The 19,775-nt window shown below is 36.1% G+C and overlaps 1 protein-coding gene across 6 annotated transcripts in view; it reads left to right on the top strand.

The window, feature by feature from the left end:
* Positions 1–19,775, top strand: part of NIPBL (NIPBL cohesin loading factor) — a 135,015-nt gene that overhangs the window by 65,974 nt on the left and 49,266 nt on the right. For 5 of the 6 annotated variants that reach the window (XM_010395173.4, XM_010395170.4, XM_010395171.4 and 2 more), the window contains one exon: positions 10,122–11,642. The exons of the other annotated variant lie outside the window; for it this stretch is intronic. In XM_010395173.4, coding sequence (XP_010393475.2) covers positions 10,122–11,642 — 1,521 coding nt within the window. The remainder of the gene's footprint in view (positions 1–10,121; positions 11,643–19,775) is intronic. 6 annotated transcript variants of the gene reach the window in all.

The raw sequence follows: 19,775 nt of genomic DNA, 5'->3' as shown, positions 1-19,775 counted from the left end.
GGGTGTAGCAAGTGCTCAGGCTAATTAAAGTGAGAGTGCATAGTGCCAGATGATGCTTTACAATAGCAAGCATTGTTTTAGAGAACTTACTCAGAATGCTAGCACATGCTAAAATCTGCATGGAAGCTTCTTTGCTGCTTTTGTAACAGAGGCATGGGACTGCATATTACAGCCATATGTGTTTTCTGTGTGTACTCACACCAGTTTCCATAAATTACTTTCAGTAAAGTGGTACTCACAAGTTTTGATAGTAGATTAGTGGTCTCTTCTGTCCTTTATTTCAGACATGAAATCTCAATAGTTTTATGCTCCATCACAGATTTTCAAATGCTTTCTTTTTAACAGTAACGGTTTGGTTGGATAGGACATGTTCTTCTGAGGCTAATAACCAGTAGTGTGGAGGTGTTTATTTCAGAGAAGCAGCAGAAATTTTTTGGGGGGCATTCTTGCTAAAAATTATACAACTTGGCTAAGGCAATGCTCAGGTCTGGGGTCTTTTTTTGATGCTGAGGTCCTTTTATTATATTTGGTACTGGTGGGAAATGGGGATTGGAGCCTTGTGGTAATTATAGTACTTTCTGTAATAACTCATTGTTTCTAATAAAACTGTAAAAATATTTAACTTCTACCAAACAAAGTCTCTCAAAGTGGGAGGCAGTGTGTGTTTCAGAAGAGGAACTAACACAGGGTTTTGCAGAAGTGCCTTCTTTGAAAAGCAGCTTATCCTTCTGAAATCTGATTTTCATGCTTTTGCTTTATTAAGAGGAATCTTTAGTGCAAAAATCACTACTGCAAAATCCAACAAACTTGAGCTAGTGTGTGTCAGATATGCATAAGGAGTGATTTTAGATTACAGACTTCCTTCCTCATATCTGAGTGCTTTCTGCAGCTGTGTTTTTATAATTCTGTTCTTTTGGGGTACTTGGCTCTTGGATTAAGTGGAGTGTATTGTCTTTGATTGTCTTTTGAGTGTATTGTCATGATAGAGAGCTGTGAAATTTGAAAAGCTGTTTTCATCCTTGTCCTCTGTATGGAAGGGCAGGAGTTCATCTCTTTCTACTTTCTCCATCAAGAAAGTCTCTCCATTGATTAGTTTCACAAGTAAGTTTTCTGTATCTGTTAGTGAAAGGAGATTTGAAGATCTAGGCAGTTGGCACCAAAAGTTACATTCTAATACATCCATTACATTTAGTAGCTTCAGTACTGCTAAGTAAGTCCTTGGAACATGACGTAACTCAGGTCTTCAGTTCCCATTGCTCCCCTCACAATGGCCTCTATACCCTCATCAGATACAAAAATGTGTAGTATTACAGATAGATTTAGCTATTATTTGTCAAGACTCAGATTATCTGAGTTGGGAAAAAAAGTGATTCAAAAGGGATGTTACAGAAGTGGATTGACTTTTTCCACAATGATTTCCACAGGATTGACATCCTCTTCTCTAGTTACATTGTGATTTTGATGGTATAATTTCTTCAGGAAGGTAGTGAAACTTAGCGCACACTTTCTTCTCTTCTAACTACTGCCAGTTGTCACATTTCCTGTATTACTTGGTGCAGTTGAAGGCTTTTGAAACAAGTAGAGGTCTGTGTTCTGAACCAATTTTGTTTACTTAACTGAAATTGTGCTTTGTTCATGTTCTGAAGTTGACTACTCCCAGAAAGTTCAGGAAACCCTCTTAAGTTTTAGAAATTGTCCCAGGAATTTCTGTTGTTCTCAGGCATCTTTTTTCCTTTTGGGAGATGGGAATGTTGAGGGAGAAATTTCATTTTGGTAACCTCAGTTCTTTGCATTAACTTGTGCTTTGCCACTGTTCAGGTACACGAGTTATTTTTGTGTGTAGTTAAGCAGTTCAAAGTTAGTGCATCACTTGCAGACTAAACTTTCCTAGAACATTAAATGAAGTTCTTGTTTTTCAAGATTTAGACCTGCTACAGAATTAATTGTCAGATACAAAGTTTATACATCAGGATCTTCCATGGTTTTCTAAAAACTCCAAATACTGTGAAACAAAAATGTTTAACATATTAATGCTAAAAGGAGCTCGAGTCTTTTAGCAACAGGAAGAGGGAAGATAACCTTGAAAATTACATAAAAACCCAGAAAGTAACCCATCTTTTTCAGATACTCTTTTTCAAATTGATTTAGCTTTTTTATTTTACTCAGATTTGCTAGGTTTTAATCTGAGCTCTTCCATACATAAAGTGTGTGGTTAGATTTTAGGCGTCTTCAAAGATACTTTTCTATAATACCACTGTTTTTACAAATTGAGGAGTTCTGCTTTTGCTTGTAAAAGGCACTGTTTTCTGGCATTTGTGAAAAGAGTAATGAAATCATTAACCATTTCATTGGGAGGATAATATTTTTTTTTAAACTTGAAAGCATTAGATGAATTTTTTTAATGAGACAAACTGACTTGTTTATGTGTGTTTTTCCCTATATATTTTACCCCTGAGGGTCCATTTTACCCACTTCTTTGGAATCTTACTGTGGATTCTTTGAATTAGGAAGTATTGAAGCTTTAATAACTTTATTTCCAATAATTGGATCAGTTAGGGGGCATTTGGATGCCTGCTGTGGGCCCTTCTTTTTTTGGTTCGTTCCAAGCCCTTAGCAGCAGAGACACACATCCCAAGAGTGTGAATCTGCCGGAGCAAAACTCTCAAAACTACAGTTATAGGTAAGTACCCTTTTTCTCTTACTTTTTAAGTTCTTACCCGGCTCCTCTCCCTTTCTCCCCATTACCCATCTCCCCCATAAAATTCCCTAAAGAGGAAACTAATAGAAGAATACTATTATGAATGAATAGTTTGTTTATGTCTAATTTTATGTAGCCAATTAATGAAATGACAGAATGTGTAATTATAACCAGTATATTAGCATTCATTTCCAAAAATGTTGTAGGGGGCTTATTTCCTTAAAAATGGGGCTTTAAGTAGTAATTTGTATAGTAGTTTTGCAGATTACAGTCATTAATACCAGAAGGTAAAGAGATACAGTGCGAAAGATAAATAGCTCTGTGTGTAGTAGAATGTGAGACTTAGTTATCATGTATTTTGTGTATAGAAGCTTTCCTTAGGTCTGCATTTTGTAGAGTAACGTAATGGATGAAACTGGTGCTTCATATAGCTCTTCCAAGAAAAAGCAGCTTTGCAGCCTCCATGTTGTGTAGAAGACTGATATTGTGTTTGTGTGTGTTCAGACATGTTTTAAGAAAAGTGAAGGGAAGAAATTCCTGTTCTATTAGAGGAATTGCAATGAAATGTTGCAATGTTTCCACCCATCTGGGAAAAGTTACTTCCTTTTACAGTTTTTGTAAAGATTAAAATACTTACAAAATGATTTTTTTTTAATGGTAGGGTCATATAATTTAATAGAATTTTTATTTGTGCTCATATGTAACATGACATCAAAATTCCCCTATTTATTCTAGGTCGTGCTTTACATAGGGTAGTGTAGAAAACTGCTCTTGCAAGAAGGTGTAGGAAATAACTAAACTGTAGCAGTTTAGCAAGAAGCCTTCTTTGTTTCAGTCTACACCATGAACTAAGACTAGAAAATTCAATATAAATTTCATGTAATGTATACCCTTGTTTGTACCTGTTTGATGAAAGGATTTATGATACTATTTACCCAGTAACAACTTACATTCTGGGAGACTCATTTCTCTATAATGTTTTTAAATCTTGATAAAGAAATGGCATGAGTAGTGAATAAACCCTATTAAGAGCTTAATCCCATCATTTCTGTAGTTCACAGTCACTAAGTTCACTCTGACATCAGCCTAAGAAGACACAGATTTCTTTTTCAATGTCATGCAATATAAATGTTACTGATCTAGTTAATTGATGGTATTTTTGAGTGCAAGGCGTTGTGTCAGAACAAAATCAGCAGCTTGAAGGGAGAAGGGAAAGTCACTTCTTATTTCTAAAGTTTTCTGTCTATACAAATGAATGAAAATCCTGTTGGATATGTTAGCTGTGGTACTTTAGTTTTCATTCAGTCTGATATTAGTGTGTTGCATTTTTCTTGTGGAATTAGATGCTGCACTGGGTATTTCAAAGTAAGTGCACTTCAGGTTTTGCTCAGGTATTTTGAGATTACAAAACTGTAATTTTGCACAAAGCAATCACATGGATAAAACCCGGTGTTTATGTTGAAAAATCTATCTCATAAATAAATTAAAGTTGTATGGTTTGTAAGACAGCAATATTAAATTCAGAGAGCTTAAGTTACAGTTTCCAATCTCTAAACAAAAGTAGATATTTGATTATACTTTCCTGCAGTTTAATTTTTGTTATTTCCTGGTGTAGTATTTCCTTTGTATTACTGTAGTTGACAGAGAATAATGAGTTACCAGACATCCTTAAGTAGAAAAATTCGTAACACAGTATGATGAGTGTGTTATTGCTATATTTAAGCAAGCAAACAAAACTTCAGAATATTCATTTTGATAAAGTCTTCTACACCTTAAGTTATGCCAGGGATCGCTGTAGCCTTTTCGTGTTTTGAACTGAGTTTAGACATCCCTTCTGATGGGGTTTCCTTTTTGGACAGTGACCAGAAGTTCGATGAAGTCTTTTAACAGGTCGCTAAAGATTAGCAGCTGTTTCTGTTCTGAGTCTTGCAAGTCCCTTTCTTTGAACTGCAGCAGCTGGAAGTCCTCTGGTCACTTCTTCAGAGATTTTTGGAATTACGTGCCATTCTATAAAGCTTCCTATAAGAGGTTCATGACTGTACTTTCTTGATTTCTTCTGTAAGAGAGGAAGCAGTGAGAATAAAATCTTTGCCTTGTGTTGGCTAAATCTCTCCTTCAAGGGGAGGAGCTGGTACTGTGGAAATCTCTTCTACTGATGTGAAGGGTTCTCTTTGGTTGTTCAATTCTTTTTTTCAGTTGGCATAGGACTTTAAGGGGAGATCAGATGGGAGCAAACTCTCATGGTTGTCAATGGTGTGCATTCATGAAGGAGTAGGAAAGAATGGATTTTTGCCCTCACTCCATTGATAGGTCATCCATTGGTAACCATTGAAGTAATTTTAAAGATTCCTTGTATACAGATTAGATTCTTGTGTTCTACAGAGCACTGTTGGTTGGGGGAAAAGGGCCCTTAGACAGCTTTGAAGAGATATGTGAAAAATAACTAAGAAAAGGAAACAGTTGACTGTAGACATATGTTTCTTATTTGGACATTTATCTATGTGTCACCTGTTGAAAATTTCTGATCTTGATTGCTAGTTTAAATAAGATAAGCTTGTAATTTGCCTCTGTCTGACTTGTCTCTGATGTTGTTAAAAATCGAAGGTTTGACAATATGTAATAACCCCTTAGGACTACTATATTTGAGTTAAGTTTATTAATTAGTGATGTCATTAAATAAGTGATATTTCAAATGAGTGGAAGTAATCTCTAATATGAGACATTAGAAGAGTTAGAGCTTTAAAAATGTAAAACTCTTAAATGATATGCTTTACAAAAAGAAAAGTTGTACTTTCAATTACCATTGAAATGGTTCATCTAGAATTCAGCCTTAGAGGATCAATCTTATTTGTGTCTCTGAAGAGGGGAATATTCATATTTAACCATTTTGGATATGAAGTCTCCCACTGAGTCCCTTGCAAGGTGTAAATGGGGAAACAAAAATTTATCGCTTTTGTCTGTTTATAAGTATACCAAACAGTATTAGTAGAGGGAAATGTTACCATTCTACTAAAAGGAAGTGTAGCAACGATGCTCATGGCTATTATTTAGACTTGTTACCTTTTCACAGATACTTACAAAAGGCCCATTTCAATTTGCTAGGCCAAGCAGTTCTAGAGCTGGGTATCATTCAATTATACTTAGTTGTTTTAAGAGTTTATTCTGGGATTTAAGGCAATCATCAGGCTTTCAAGGAAGCAGTAACCTAGGGGTTTCAGCATTAAAGGGTTTCAGCATTAAAGGTGTTTTGACTGCTGCTTTGGAAAGATTCATGGGTGAGTAAAAGAACAGAGATACTTTTATAATACAGCTCTCCTCATCCAGTTGCTGCTTCTAACACTTCCTCAGCTTCCAAGCATCTTTGTTTTCAGGATGAATGTTCTTCAAGTCATGTTTGCCTCGTAGTTTCAGCAGAAATGTATCTCAAGGTGTCTGTGGTTATTCCAGTGCAATGTGGTTTTTTGCACAAAGGTTCCACAGTAATTAATTAATTTCTTAATCTTAAAGTATTCGTAACTTGGATGTGCAGATATTTCCAAAGGTGAAGGCCATAACCTGTTTCCAGGAATACTGTTCATAAAGGGATTGGTGGGAGATTACCACTTGGAAATCCTGCTAATTTTTTTGCCATGTCACACTTGTGGTTCCAGTAATGTTTTGTTTCTTGTGCCACAATGAATAATTTCATTTGCTAGAACAGCTCTACTATTTTTCAGTATAATGTAGCTTATGATCTTGCTTTGAGTTCCAAGGTACTGCCTTTTTTAGTGAACATGTTGCAAGGTAAAAAGAATATTCTTATGGATTTGCCAAGTCAAAAGGATTCATACGTAGAGTAACTGGGATCAGACTGTTCTCTGAACTACCATAAATTTGTTAAAGGAATTGGAAAAAATGTAGATATATTTTGAATATATCTACAGCCTCAGAGAAAGGTGGAGGAGTGAATAATGGTTTTGGAAACAATCTGAAAACAACGAACTTGTATACCAAATCATTAATATAGTCAGAAAGCTCTTCTGTAACTTACTGCATATTCTTTTTACTATGAAAACTGTTATAAAGATGGAAGCAAAAGTGTCCTGATCACACTTTATTGGACTAAAGAGCTTGTGAGCCAGCATATTTGAAACTGCGACAAGCTTTAGATCTAGGTCTGTAGGATTTCAAAGAAAGACATTAGTCTGATATTTTGGTGAAGTCCTAGATCCCCATATTAATAGAAATACTACTGTCTATGGAATGAAGTGGATGAAGCTTGGATACTGATGCCTTGAAGGATATGAAGTATATTTCAGTGGATGTTGTAAAAGTTCATCTGTTCATTTTGGGACTCATGACTTACGAAGCAGTTATATGCAAACTAGCATATATTTGACTGTAAAAGAGAAGATCTGAACACATCTGTTTTCAGAGGTTCACTACTCTATCCTCATCTCTCTGATTCTAATGCTCATATAGCTGAAAGTGAGTTCAAGATTTTATAAAGCCCACAAAATCCAATGGTATATTTCAGCTTTCAAATTTTTGCAGCTATCATGTCAAATTAAAAAGTTTTTATCCTTATTCAATGGAGTTTTTTCATTATACTTGATGAAGGCAGTGGAACTATGTATTCATCCTACCTTTTTTCCCCTAGTTCAACCGGATATTTTCTTGTACTCGGGACAGCTTTTTTGTCCTAGATACAGAATTCTCATAGAGGCAAAGCAGTAATGATCGAGTCTAGTTTTGAGGCTCACCTTCAAGATGCACTGGAAATACAAAGAAATCTGTGAGTCATCTTAACTCTGTCTGCAATCACCTTGCCATCTAAGAAAATAAAACTTTTGAAGGTGTCCCTTTCTTCTCAGACAAGATGTCAAGTTACTAAAATAGCAGTATGCTATTGTCAAGAGAAATGAAGAATGTGCATCAGAAGAGCTATGTATTTAGAGTGAATATGTGTGCCAAGTTGTGATGTGACCATCTACTTTTGTGTTGTCAACTTACAATTTTACATTTTGGATGATGAAGAGCAGCAGCATGTTGAGCCTGGTCACTTACAGAAGTCCAAGCAAGAAAATTGGCCCTACTTGAATTATTTTGGTTGTTTATTCTTGGTGCCTTCAGCATGAGGGCTCTGAAAGGTGAGTTTTGAATGATCCAGCTACAGCTGTTTAAGGCACCATAGCTTGTGGCCATCTGCTCCTATAATAGGCATAAGAGAGGAAAACATTTTCTTGCTTTTAACTGAATCATTCAGCCTGGTAGGTTAATACAAACCACCTTCACTGGTGCCTTATGGTGATGCATTAGACAGTGAAATGTAGTTGTGGAAATATGAATGCGTGTTCCCTTCTGTAACAGGTAATAACTTCAGTTAAAGGGATGGGGCAGATAATGAATAACAGTAATGTCTTAAAGACTACTGTTAGATCCACCATCAGAGCTTTTACAGGATTTTTTTATTGTGCCTGGCATTTCTGGACTAAAATGACAAGGCTGACCAACTTTCTCAAAAGAATGCAAGTTTCTGAACTTATGTTTCAAAATTTAAAGAGTTTTAATTGAGAAGTAAGGTAATGATGTGTGTGGATGTATTGTATATTTGTTTTCTCCATAATGTAGAAAAAATCATCTGTGTAAGTCCTCATATGAATCCAGCAGCTGCTGTAGCACAAAAAAAGCAAAAATCTCCATGCTAAAAAGCTGCATCTTTGATTTGGAAAATTTATTTTGCTTCACACGTCTATCATGAAGTTGGCAGTCATTCCTACAGGCTTTTATTGAGCTTTGCAAAGTTCTTTTTTTGCAGTTGATCAGTTTCTGCATGGAGTTTATTGTATCTGTCCTTACTGTCTTCCAGCCACTGAATCTTGTACAGAATTTTTGTGTTCTAGAAAGTTAGAGATACCCAAATAGATTTGAGGATGAAAGTGATGGGGGGGAAGAAGCCTGTTTGCATCACTGGAATTGACCATGTTACTGCTTGTTATTGTGGCCTAATTTTCATTTTGGGGGTGATCCTTCAAAGTATTTCTAAATAAGAATGTTCTAAAAATTTACAAGAAATTAGAAGTCATATATTGTAATTCTGGTTTACAGTTACAGAGGAGTGTATGGCTTTTTTCATTGGGATTTATTTCCCTCTTTCTTGATTGCATCCTCCTTACCATTCATTCACCTGCTCTGAATAGGAGAGCTGGTTCATTGTGTCTAGTGATAAGGCACCACAAACGTAGGCACAAAGTACATCTTTCTTAAGTTGCATTTGTGGTCTAGGGATTTTGACAATACATCTGTGTTTAGTCATTCCTTAGACTTAAAATCATATTCCCTGATTACAGAGAAAGTAGGATTTTTTTAGACAAATTACATGGTGATAGTTGAGAAATGAGAATATATGCCTTAGTGCAGGTAGGGCATCTAGTTTTCATGGCAGAAATTATTTTTAGTTTAGAGTTCCATGTTGGTAATATAAATGGGTTGAAGTTTGTACGAGTAGAATATACTCTTTTGGATACTTCCATGTGCTTCTCATTTCTATGAATTCTACCAGATTTCAGGTTGTGTGGTTGGCTCACTTGATTTTTCTTTATTCTGCACCTAATGATTTTTTAGTGTAAACTGAAAGGCTTATTGCAGAGTTGGGTTCTTGACAGAAAATTATCGCTATACTTTTTGTTTCATCTGTAAAAAGCATTATGATTGCAAAGGGAAAATACTCAAGTTTTTAAGTGTGTAGTGGTCCCCAACCTAATATGCATGTGTTATGGTAGAGACTCCAACCCTTGGTGTACTGCTTAGCTTCAAAGAGAAGCATGGAGTGGTGGAGTAGTTACTTTATCAGTTTTGTTCATTGTTTGTGTGTTCCCTGACTAAAATGTGTGAAGTCCAACTGATGCACTGAACCAGGTAGGGAAAACCTCTGTCATAATCTTTGCAGATCCTTGCTTAGTACATGTATAATAAAGCAGGTTGAATCTGCAGAAGATATCTTTTATAGTAGTATTCCTCAAAAAGTAGTTGTGAAGATGCACCTTAACTTTGACTTTTCCAGCTTCTGCTTCAAGTGTAATTGAGTAGTTTGGGGGTTTTTTAAATGGCATGGGGTTTTTTGGTCTTAATGTATTTTAGCTGCTTTATTAGGTGGTTCTCTTGGGAATTACACAGGGCCTTTGATTTCATGTGTTTTGAGGGAGGGGTTTTTTAATGACTAACTGGCATCTGTGGTAGACTGACAGTGAATGATAGCCTGAATACATGAAAAAGTATTAGCTAGAGAAGTCCTATTCTTGCTTTTAAATTCAGTGGATTTTTCTATGTTTGCAATACATGCTGAGGAGGATTAATTGTGGGAGTGGAGGGGAATGGACATTCTTCCTTGGACATTTATCAGTTTTTATATATAATTTGTGATCTTTTCTCTTTTAACTTTCAGATAAGCCTCTGAAGAAGCGAAAACAAGAAAACAAACCACCAGAGGCTGGAGGTGCTACTGGAGGAAATAGAGCAGCTTCTCAGGAGACAGGTTCTGCAGGAAATGGGGCAAGGCCAGCATTGATGGTTAGTATTGATCTGCAGCAAGCAGGAAGAGCAGACTCTCAGGCAACAGTAACTCAGGATTTGGACACCATCAGAAAACCTGAAGAAATTAAGCAGTATAATGACGGGTTTGTGTGTGTTCCCCAAGAAGACACTGTTGGAGCTCTTAAATTTAAACCTGAAAACCATCCAGAAATTTTTAGAAAAAAGTCAGACTTTGAAAGTCAAAAGACAGATATCCAGCAAAATGAAAGCAGACAAATGGAATTCCAGCAAAATGAGAGCAGACGGTTGGAAAGTAAATACAATGAGAGCAAGCAGTTAGAAGTGAAACATGAAAGCAGACAAATGGAAATGAAACAAAATGAGAACAGACAGACAGAATTGAAACAGAACGAGAGCAGGCAAATGGAGATGAAACAAAATGAGGGAAAACAAAATAATGGCAAACAGGAAATACGGCAGAGGCCAGAAACGCCGAAACAGAAGAGTGAAGGCAGACCTGAAACACCAAAACAGAAGAGTGAAGGGAGGCCAGAAACACCAAAACACAAACACGATAATAGGAGGGACTCCAGTAAACCTTTGTCAGACAAGAAGATAGAAATATCTAGGCACAAACTAGATGTGAAATCTGATCCTTCAAGGGTGAAACCTGAAAGTAGACCTGATCCAACAAAACAGAGGCCTGATGGGCGCTCAGTTTCTGATACACCAAGGCGTGACCATGATAGCCTTAAACAAAGATCTGAGGACAGGGGGGATTCAGAGAGATACAGAGGAGATCCATCCAAGATTAGAAGGCCTGAATATTTGAGATCCTCAAACAAAAGTGAACATGATTCTAAGCATGGTATTAAATCTGATGGTTCAAAACCTGAGAAATTTGAAAGGAAGTATAGGCAAGAGCCTGGTGATTCAAGGTTTTCTTCTGGGGAGCAGAAATCAAGACCTGATAGCCCTCGTATTAAACAGGAAGGTAAAGGGGATTCTAGCAAATCAAGACCTGATAAACCTGGTTTTAAGTCACCAAACAGCAAGGATGAACGAAGGACAGATGGTAATAAGAGTAAAGTAGATAGTAATAAAACACATGGTGACAATAAAGCAGAGTTTCCCAGTTATTTGTTGGGGGGAAGATCTGGCGCATTGAAACATTTTGTCATTCCAAAAATCAAGCGTGATAAAGATGGCAATGTTTCTCAGGATTCAAGGAAAACTGAATTTAGAGGTGAACAGAAGGAAAAAGTAGAGAAGATTGGGCTAGTTGAAGATCTAAATAAAGGAGCTAAACCTGTAGTTGTCCTTCAAAAGCTTTCTTTGGATGATGTGCAGAAATTTATTAAGGACAGAGAAGATAAATCAAGGGGCTCTTGTTTTAAACCTAACAAGAACAAGTCATCCAAACCTAATAAAGGTAAGATTGTTTTAATATTAATTGCATTATATGTTTTACACTCAAGTTCTTGTAGATTTTCTACTTCTGCTGTTAGAAATGAAATGCAAACATTTGCTAGTTTATGTGCTTGCTTATATGGGGATTTTGAGAAATAAAGTGAAACTAGTCTAAGGACTTGTCATTATTGGAAATCTTGCTACAATTGAACCTGAAATTATTTATTTACTTCAGTAAAAGTTCTTAATCTGGCAACACTTAAATGGTCTTAGGCTGCACTAAATGATACTTCAGCTGCATTAGTTTAATATGGTAATTTATCCAGTGCAATGTAACTTTTGTATGTATAATTTTACCGGGTTTAGGTGTGTCTGTATGAAGTACTACCACTACTGTAAATAATGTAGCTGGAGTGATGGTAAATACTAAGTATGCAGCCCTAAGATTCTTGTATGTATTTAATTTGAATTGAAATGGGTTTTTCTGAGGCATGTTTTGACATGGTGGTAGTAAGAACCTAGTTGCAAAGTCCCATCTGCCTCTTTAATACTATAAATACAAGTCAGTTGAGGAGGTTCCATGATTGAGACTTTGTGATAATAAACTTAGAAAAACGTTTGGTCTGTAGAAGAATTCATATATCATTGTCTCTAGTGTTCATTATATGCAGAAAGAAGAAAGCTGAACAATTGGCTGGCATTTTGAAATTAGTATGTGGGCAGGAAATAAATCAGAATAGCTTGTAGGTTTGATATTTAACTGATTATCTCTTCTGCGGATTAACACTTTTTAAAAATAAGATTGCTTTTTGGTGCTTTAATTTTGGCTTCTTTGGTTTCAGACTGAAGTAGATAATTTCACATTGTGAAATCAGTATTACTAACTAGTCAAGTTTCTGGGTTTTTTAAATGTTTAACATTAAAGAATTTAAATTTCTTATATAGTCATGTTTGTAGAGTTGTTGTGCCTTAAAATAGACAGATCAAAAGCCATAGGAGATGTTTACAGCTGTATGCAGGATGATTTATAAATCCATTTCCAGGTGTATAATCAATGCAAGATGAAAACATTTTCTTATATAGCTGATCTGGTTAGAAATTATGTAGAAATCATCTTTGTGAGTGTGTTAACTATTTTACGTGCATCTGTAAAGAGGTGTTGTCTGTATCATCAATTTCTTGTGCTATGCCTGTTTTCTATCTACTAACTTGTTTATATTAACTCTAAAAAGTCTTAATAATAATTCATGATGTATATTACTTCTTTGTAAAATACTAGCCTCCTTATTAGGGATTTCTCTTTGTCCTGGAAATAAGAACATTGTCCCTGTCCCTTTTTGAGGTTTAAAACAGGCAAAATTTCTATTTCTAATAACAGGTATCTAGAGTTAGCCATAAAACTATGACATCTTTGTTCTCAGTTTAATCTGAAGGTTTCAGATAAAACCCTTATATTCTAGGTAGGAAATGCTAAAAACTTTCCGATGGAACTAGGGTCTAGTGTCACTAGGATAGATTTTGAATTCACACAATTCTATGCGCAGAAAATCAGTTCCTTTAAAGTCTTCAGAACAATAGGCAGTGCATGTATGCTTTCCAAAATGTTTCTGAATTATTTTTTCTTGTAGTCTATATTACATGTGGTTATGTATCTAGAACGCTTTAGTAGTGTGTAAAAGTTTTAATGACTTTTGGTGTGATTCTAGTAGCTGTCACAGATGAGCAAAGCATTGATTTTAAAATCAGGTTTATAATTTCTCTACAGTGTTTTTCTGCTTTTTTTTTTTTTTCTGATGTAATCTTTTTCTTGCGTACTTTTAAATAACTTGGGACATATTTGCAGGGGAAAAATTGTTTGAATCTGATATGAGTCTTTTTGCAATTGTATTCAGAATAAGGTTCTTACAATGATACTAGAAATAGGCTTAATGAAAAGAATAATGTAACTATTTTTATCTTACAAATCAACTTTTGAGCGTCCAGCAGGCAGATTTTGGAGAAAGTGTCTTTGAATGGCAGATTTTTGATGTGTAATTTAGTTCTGTATTTTTTTCCCTGGTAACTTACTTCCTAGAACACATTATGCTAATTAACCAGGTGAATTCCAGTGTACCTTTGAAAAGGTACATAATTTATAAAGTTCTCTCTCTTCATCAGGCAAAGTCTATTTGTCAACAGCTAACTCATATAGATGTGTTTGTGCCACTGCCACAATGTCCTCAGTCCAGTTGAAATAGTGTTCACAGTTCTACTTGGTGCCATTTTTAGTTATAAACATTTTAATACACTAGGAAATGTAATTTTCGTAAACCTTCTTTTAGTTCATCCTATACTGCTTAGTAGATTGTAGCAATTCTTTTCTAGTGTTGCCTTTTAGCATCATTATTCAACTTCTCACATGCCTCTTATGCCATGTAGCTTAGTATATTTTACTTTATCTTATTTCATTACCCTTGTATCTCTTGTCCTTTCTTTTTTGTTTCTCATCCATCCCTCCCTCAAGAAAATGTCTTCTCCTGGCTTTGTCATGTACAACTTCATTGCTATAAATTATCTGAAATGCAGTTTAAAATAGGGTTGCTCAGCTAGTTTAAAACACCATGTAGATAGTCATTCTGTCTTAAGGCACTAATTCCCATTCATTACAAAACTCAATAACATTGACTCATATTAAGCTACAATTAATTCTTTGCAAACTGAAAGTTTGTACAACTTTTTGCATTGTTTCAGAAAATTTTGAAATTGTGTCGTTATTTGCATTGCACTTCAAAAAGACAAAGTAACATTCTCACCGAATTTTACAGACACAATTGAAATTTTATCAAGTTATGAATGGGAGGGGTAGCCACAGTCTGTGACTGTTAATATTGAATCAATCCAAGAGTCCCTTTTGGCATTTACAAGGAAGAAGGAACTTCTCTCTCTCTCTCTCTCTCTCTCTCTCTCTCTCTCTCTCCTGATCTTTGAGCATTTTTCTGAAAGATTCTCTATATCTCAGAGGAAGTTTTGCATTTTTTTCGAAGTACTTTTGTTACAGGGTCTTGTGGTGAAGTCTTGTGGCCAATTTTGTCCAGGTCAGAATGAACTGTGACATTTTCTTTGTCTGATTTTAACATCTGTGAATGTCTTTTATCTTGGTTTTAATGCAAATGTATGTTGTTGTGGGATCCATGAAACTTTTCCCTTTAAGCTTGTGCCTGCGATGAGGAGGTCATGTTTGCTGTCCTTTCTTTTCAGAGCTTCAGCGAATACCTTTTCTGCTGCTTTTTAGACCTATGCTGATCACCTGTGTTGGGATGGGAGCTGTTAACAGCTTCACATTACTGCATTCTGAGCAAGACAAATTTTCCATTGTTAAAGTATGAGTAATGAGAGAAGCTGTAACTGTCTGTATAAGGAGATGTCTGAGTAGGTTTAAAATATGTTTGAAGGATTGTCTTTGCAAAATAAGCATCTTTTGGATCTTCCTGCATCACCTAAAAGGAGTTTGTTGTTTTAAGGAAAAAAAAGGAAATTCTGATCTGAATGCTATTCTTCCATTATGTGTCTTGTTTTGGGATTTCATTATCTGTACAACACAGGACTGAAGACATAAGATTTTATTGCTCACTACAAGTCTTCCTAAATATACTCTGTTCCCTGCTGCCCTGGTGTGAAATTTGAGTAAAGATTTGACGTTTCTTTGAATGTGCTCTCCATACATATTCTTTACTGGATCAGCTAAAAATCTTACTGCCTAATTGTCTTCATGTCATTAAAATAATGCTTCTGGATTCTTCTGTGTTCTGTGCTTATATGGTTTGTTTGGGGTTTTTGGTTTGTTTGTTTTCAATTCCAGGTGACTTTTTCAGAGCCTATAGTAACTGATTCGGCATTTGTGTAACATGACAGTCTGTCTTTGGGTTCTAGCACTGTTGGAAATAGTTTCACTTGTGGAACAGCAATCAATTATCTTCTAGTAGTGACAAGAAAGGGAGTATTTCAGGATGAAAAGCTGTATCCAGATTGTGTGGGCTCAGTTGAGTGAGCTTGTGATGCCTCTCACTGATTTCTAGTTAGCACTGCCAAACTGCTTAAAGGTGCTTTATGGTACAGATGAAAACTGTGGGCAGAAATGGAGTACCAATTTTAAACATTGTTTAAATCCTTCATGTATAGGACTTCTCTAAGGACAAAAATGGGTTATGGATGTTAGCAGATCAAATTTGAGAGTTCACACAAATTTATTTCCAAAATAACAATTTCTTGATGCTGAAATAGACATAGAAATCAGAAGGGCTGCAAGGAAATAACGGAAGTAAAAACATACTACCCTTGGAAAGGGAAAGCAAACTCAGCTTGCTTTGTGCTTTTGTAAACGTTAGCATTTTGAAAATCCTCAGTTCCATATATCTTGAATTTGAAATCACTGTCTTGAAGTTCCTGGTAGCAACTGCATTTGCATGTGTCAAGGCCAGAGTAATAACCTGCTGACCATCTTGCATGTGCATGCAGCACCGGGGGGATGTATAGAAAATTATGCTGCATTTCATAGGAAAAAATACTGTATTTTGGCATTTACAGCAGAAAATTTGTAATGATTTTTCTCAGCTGAAATGTTTAAACCTTCTTCAAACTAAAATTTAATTGCAATTTAGAAAAACAGCTATGACTTTCATGAGAATTCTACAGTCTTCCTGTTTTTTCTCTTTTCTGAGATACGAATGATTACCTCCTCTCGGCTTGACAGGAAGAGGGACTGGCTCACCCTTGTGCCATTAGAAGTATTTCAAGATATATTGAGTTTGCAGAGGATCCATTTTAGTATGCACTTTGTTAATTGACCCCTGATTATTTGTTTTTCCTTTCTGGATTAAGAAGCTCACATTTTGAAAACTATTCCAAGCATTGTTTAGGTAAAAGTCTAAACTATATATAACTTGTTAAAGTCTAGGAAGATCTGATTTCTCTAACATGCTTTGCACTGGAATGGTTTGTTCCTACTTGCAGGGAATTTGAAGGCGTGGTGTGTCTGTCCCATTCCAGAAAGTAGGTGGGATTTGTATGGGCATTGTACATATCCTCTTGGGCCTTCATTTTTGGTGCTAGTTTTTCAGAAGTAGATGTTGGATGAACTGGTATTGGTACAGAGCAGGAATCAGCCACTGCATACTGGAGTAATTTCTTGTGTTGATCTGTTACCGGTAATAGAGGTGACATTTTCAGCACAGGGCTTTGCCTGGTGGCTGCTTTCCTACTATTTGTTTCCTACTTTAGACTTTTCTGCTAAGGTAAATATTTTGATTCTTGCTCCTACAGTATTTCTCTGGATAGGAAGAGTGAACTTTGTGTGTGTCACATCCAGCTCTTAGCAGCAACAATAAATTTGACCCAATCCACTAGTTTCATTATACTTTGATTCATCTGAAATATGATGCTTTGTCTATTTGCAGATTTAGGAGTGCATTGTTGAATTAGTTGATTTTTGAAAAATTACTTTGGCACATGTAAGTGATACACATTTGTTACTTAATTTGTCAGAACAATTTCTTCAAAGTCTGAAACTGCTCTTGGTTTGTGGACATGGATGCTTGATTGAGTTCCTCTTGCTTTTGGGAATAGCTAAGGGTATTTTGCATAAATAAATTTTGCAACAGTGCATTGCAATGTGTAAATGTGGCCCAGCAATTTGTCTGACGTCAATTACAGTATGCAATGCGGACTTGCTCAGGTGTCTGAGGATCTAAATGTGGATGTTAATCTTGGATTATGTGCAGGGATATGTGCTTGAAATTTTTGGTTTTAATTTTCTTCTAGCTAAAGGGTAAATTTGGCTAAATACAAATAGTAGAAAGGCTCACATTTGCTTCTGGAAAATTAACATCTCTGTTGCTCAACATTTTCAGCTGTTCTAGGTGACTCTTTTCATATAAGAAAATTTAAACTGTTTACTTGAAATTTGGAGTTTATTTTTGCTCCATGGGAATACTACCAGCAAACAGAAAAGAAGAGTATGAAATGTTTTTTGTCCTTCAAATTACTGAACTGTTGTTTGCATTGAATAACTTTTCCTTAAAAAATATATATTCTGTTTAATTATCTTCCGAGCAATTTTCCTGTACTATTTTATATTTAAAGCTAAAACATCAGCAATCTTTTGTTGTTCCTTATGTAATTAAGTTACCTTGAAGAAGCAAACTTAGTGGCTTCATGCAATAATTTCAATGATGAGGACTGAGAATGTTTCCATGCAATAGTAAGAAAAATAAGCAGGTCTTCTTGATGTGCCTAGAAGTCACAGATGAGATATAAAATAATGGCTTTTGCCATTTTTTGCTTATTCTCTGCAAAAGTTTTGGTTGTATTATATTCCTTATATAGAAGTTTTTCTCTAATCAGAATACATGGCTGGGAAAATACATTAGTCGTAAATTTCAGATCCCAAACATTAATCATCATAGGGTCAAAAAATGGTTTGGGTTGGAAATGATCTTAAAGATCATCTCATTCCAGCTCCATGGGCAGGGACATCTTAACGCTGGATCAGGTTGCTCAGAGCCCTGTCCAGCCTGCCCTTGAACACGTCCAGGGATGGGGCAGGCACAACCTTCCTGGGCAAACTTGTTCCAGTACCTCACCATCCTCTCAGTAAAGAACTTCTTTCTAACATCTGAACTAAATCTCTCCTCTTTTGGTTTAAAACTGTTCCCCCTTGTCCTATTGCCATCTGCCAGTGTAAAGAGCCACTCTCCCTCTTTTTTTATAAGCCCCTTTTGAGTACTGAAAGGAGTTTTAATAGAAGAATATTAACAGAAAAATGCGTGCTGAGTTTTGCAACTCTACAAAATACCTTAACTTCTTAATACAATAAATTGAATTGGCCTAAATTTCAATGCATATGTTCAAAAGCAATGACAGCAAAATCCAAAAGCACCCCCCAACACTGATTCATAAAAGTGAGGGAGTTTGTGCAGCACTACATTTATTTCAATTGCCAACCGTGCTCCTTTTTATTCTAAGTACTGCTTTTTTTTTTTGTACATCATCTTGGAAGACCAGACTGCTCTAGCCTTCTTTTATCAATTTGTATACAGACAAAAAGCCAGCAATAAGGCCAGCAATAAGTTCCTACAGCAATCAGATAGCTTGAGAACATCATTGTTGCCAGTGTAAATGTGAGTTCTCTTGGCATCTTGGGAGAGTGTTTGTTGGATATATTCCCTGCTCTCTGCCTGGAAATTTCAGAGTTCTCTCTTGAAGTCTCTTCCCTCCTTCTAAAAATGTTTATTTTTTCTCAGAGTATTGTACTATTGTAAAATTGGTTTTGAATCTAAGCTGCTTAGCTGTGGTTAATGATGATCTCCATTGTGTCATGGAATTATTCTGTTTCCATGTCCAGATCTTCTCTGACCAGCTGGTCTAGGTCCCATCTTTCAAGGCCAGAGCTAAGGATCAGAGTAGAAGCAAAGAGCCTGAAACTTGTTTTTTTTTACGCTGGGAGCCTTTCCTTTGTGCTACTATTGGGGCAGATGAGGTAGAGTTGTTTCGAAAAATATGTTCAAGCAGGTTCTATGAAATGTAGGGCACACTTCTCCCCAACACTACTTTTCTCCATCCTGCTAAATTCATTGCATCAGAGGATCCTGTGCATGCAGCCCCTTGGATGGTGGTGACAGCATCTGAGTTTCTTGCCCTTTTTCTGGCATGAATGTATGTGAGGTGAGGTCTGGAGTTACCCCTTCATGTATGTAGCCAAAAGGTGAGGAGGGTAAGGCACTCAATAGAGGGTTATATCTTTTTGGATACATCCTGTAGGAGGTAGCTGTATACCCTCCCATAAGCTTTACAGCAGTGAAATGGAGAGGGGAGAGGAAAGAGAAAACCTGCTGGAGTAAATGTACTACTCAGTTTATTTTTACCAGTATTCATTTATGATGTGTTTCTCAATTGATGATAGGGTATCGAGATAAAAGCGGGACTTCATCTTATGAGCAGATAAGTCCTCAAAACTTAAATTCACCTAATGAAATTATTGGGATTTCCCCATGTTTCCCCTTCTGTTCTTGAAACTGTTCAGGGCACAAAATTATTTGGACAAGTGTGAAGCTGGTGAGCAGCAGACTGATCACCAAGGGCTCAGTGCACCATGTAAAGAACACACTGGAGCATTTTAAGG

This window comes from Corvus cornix, chromosome Z (assembly GCF_000738735.6).
Source record: "Corvus cornix cornix isolate S_Up_H32 chromosome Z, ASM73873v5, whole genome shotgun sequence".
Classification (NCBI taxonomy): Eukaryota; Metazoa; Chordata; class Aves; order Passeriformes; family Corvidae; genus Corvus; species Corvus cornix.
The sequence above is the reverse complement of the archived record's forward strand: the minus strand, read 5'-3'. Positions and strand labels throughout refer to the sequence as shown.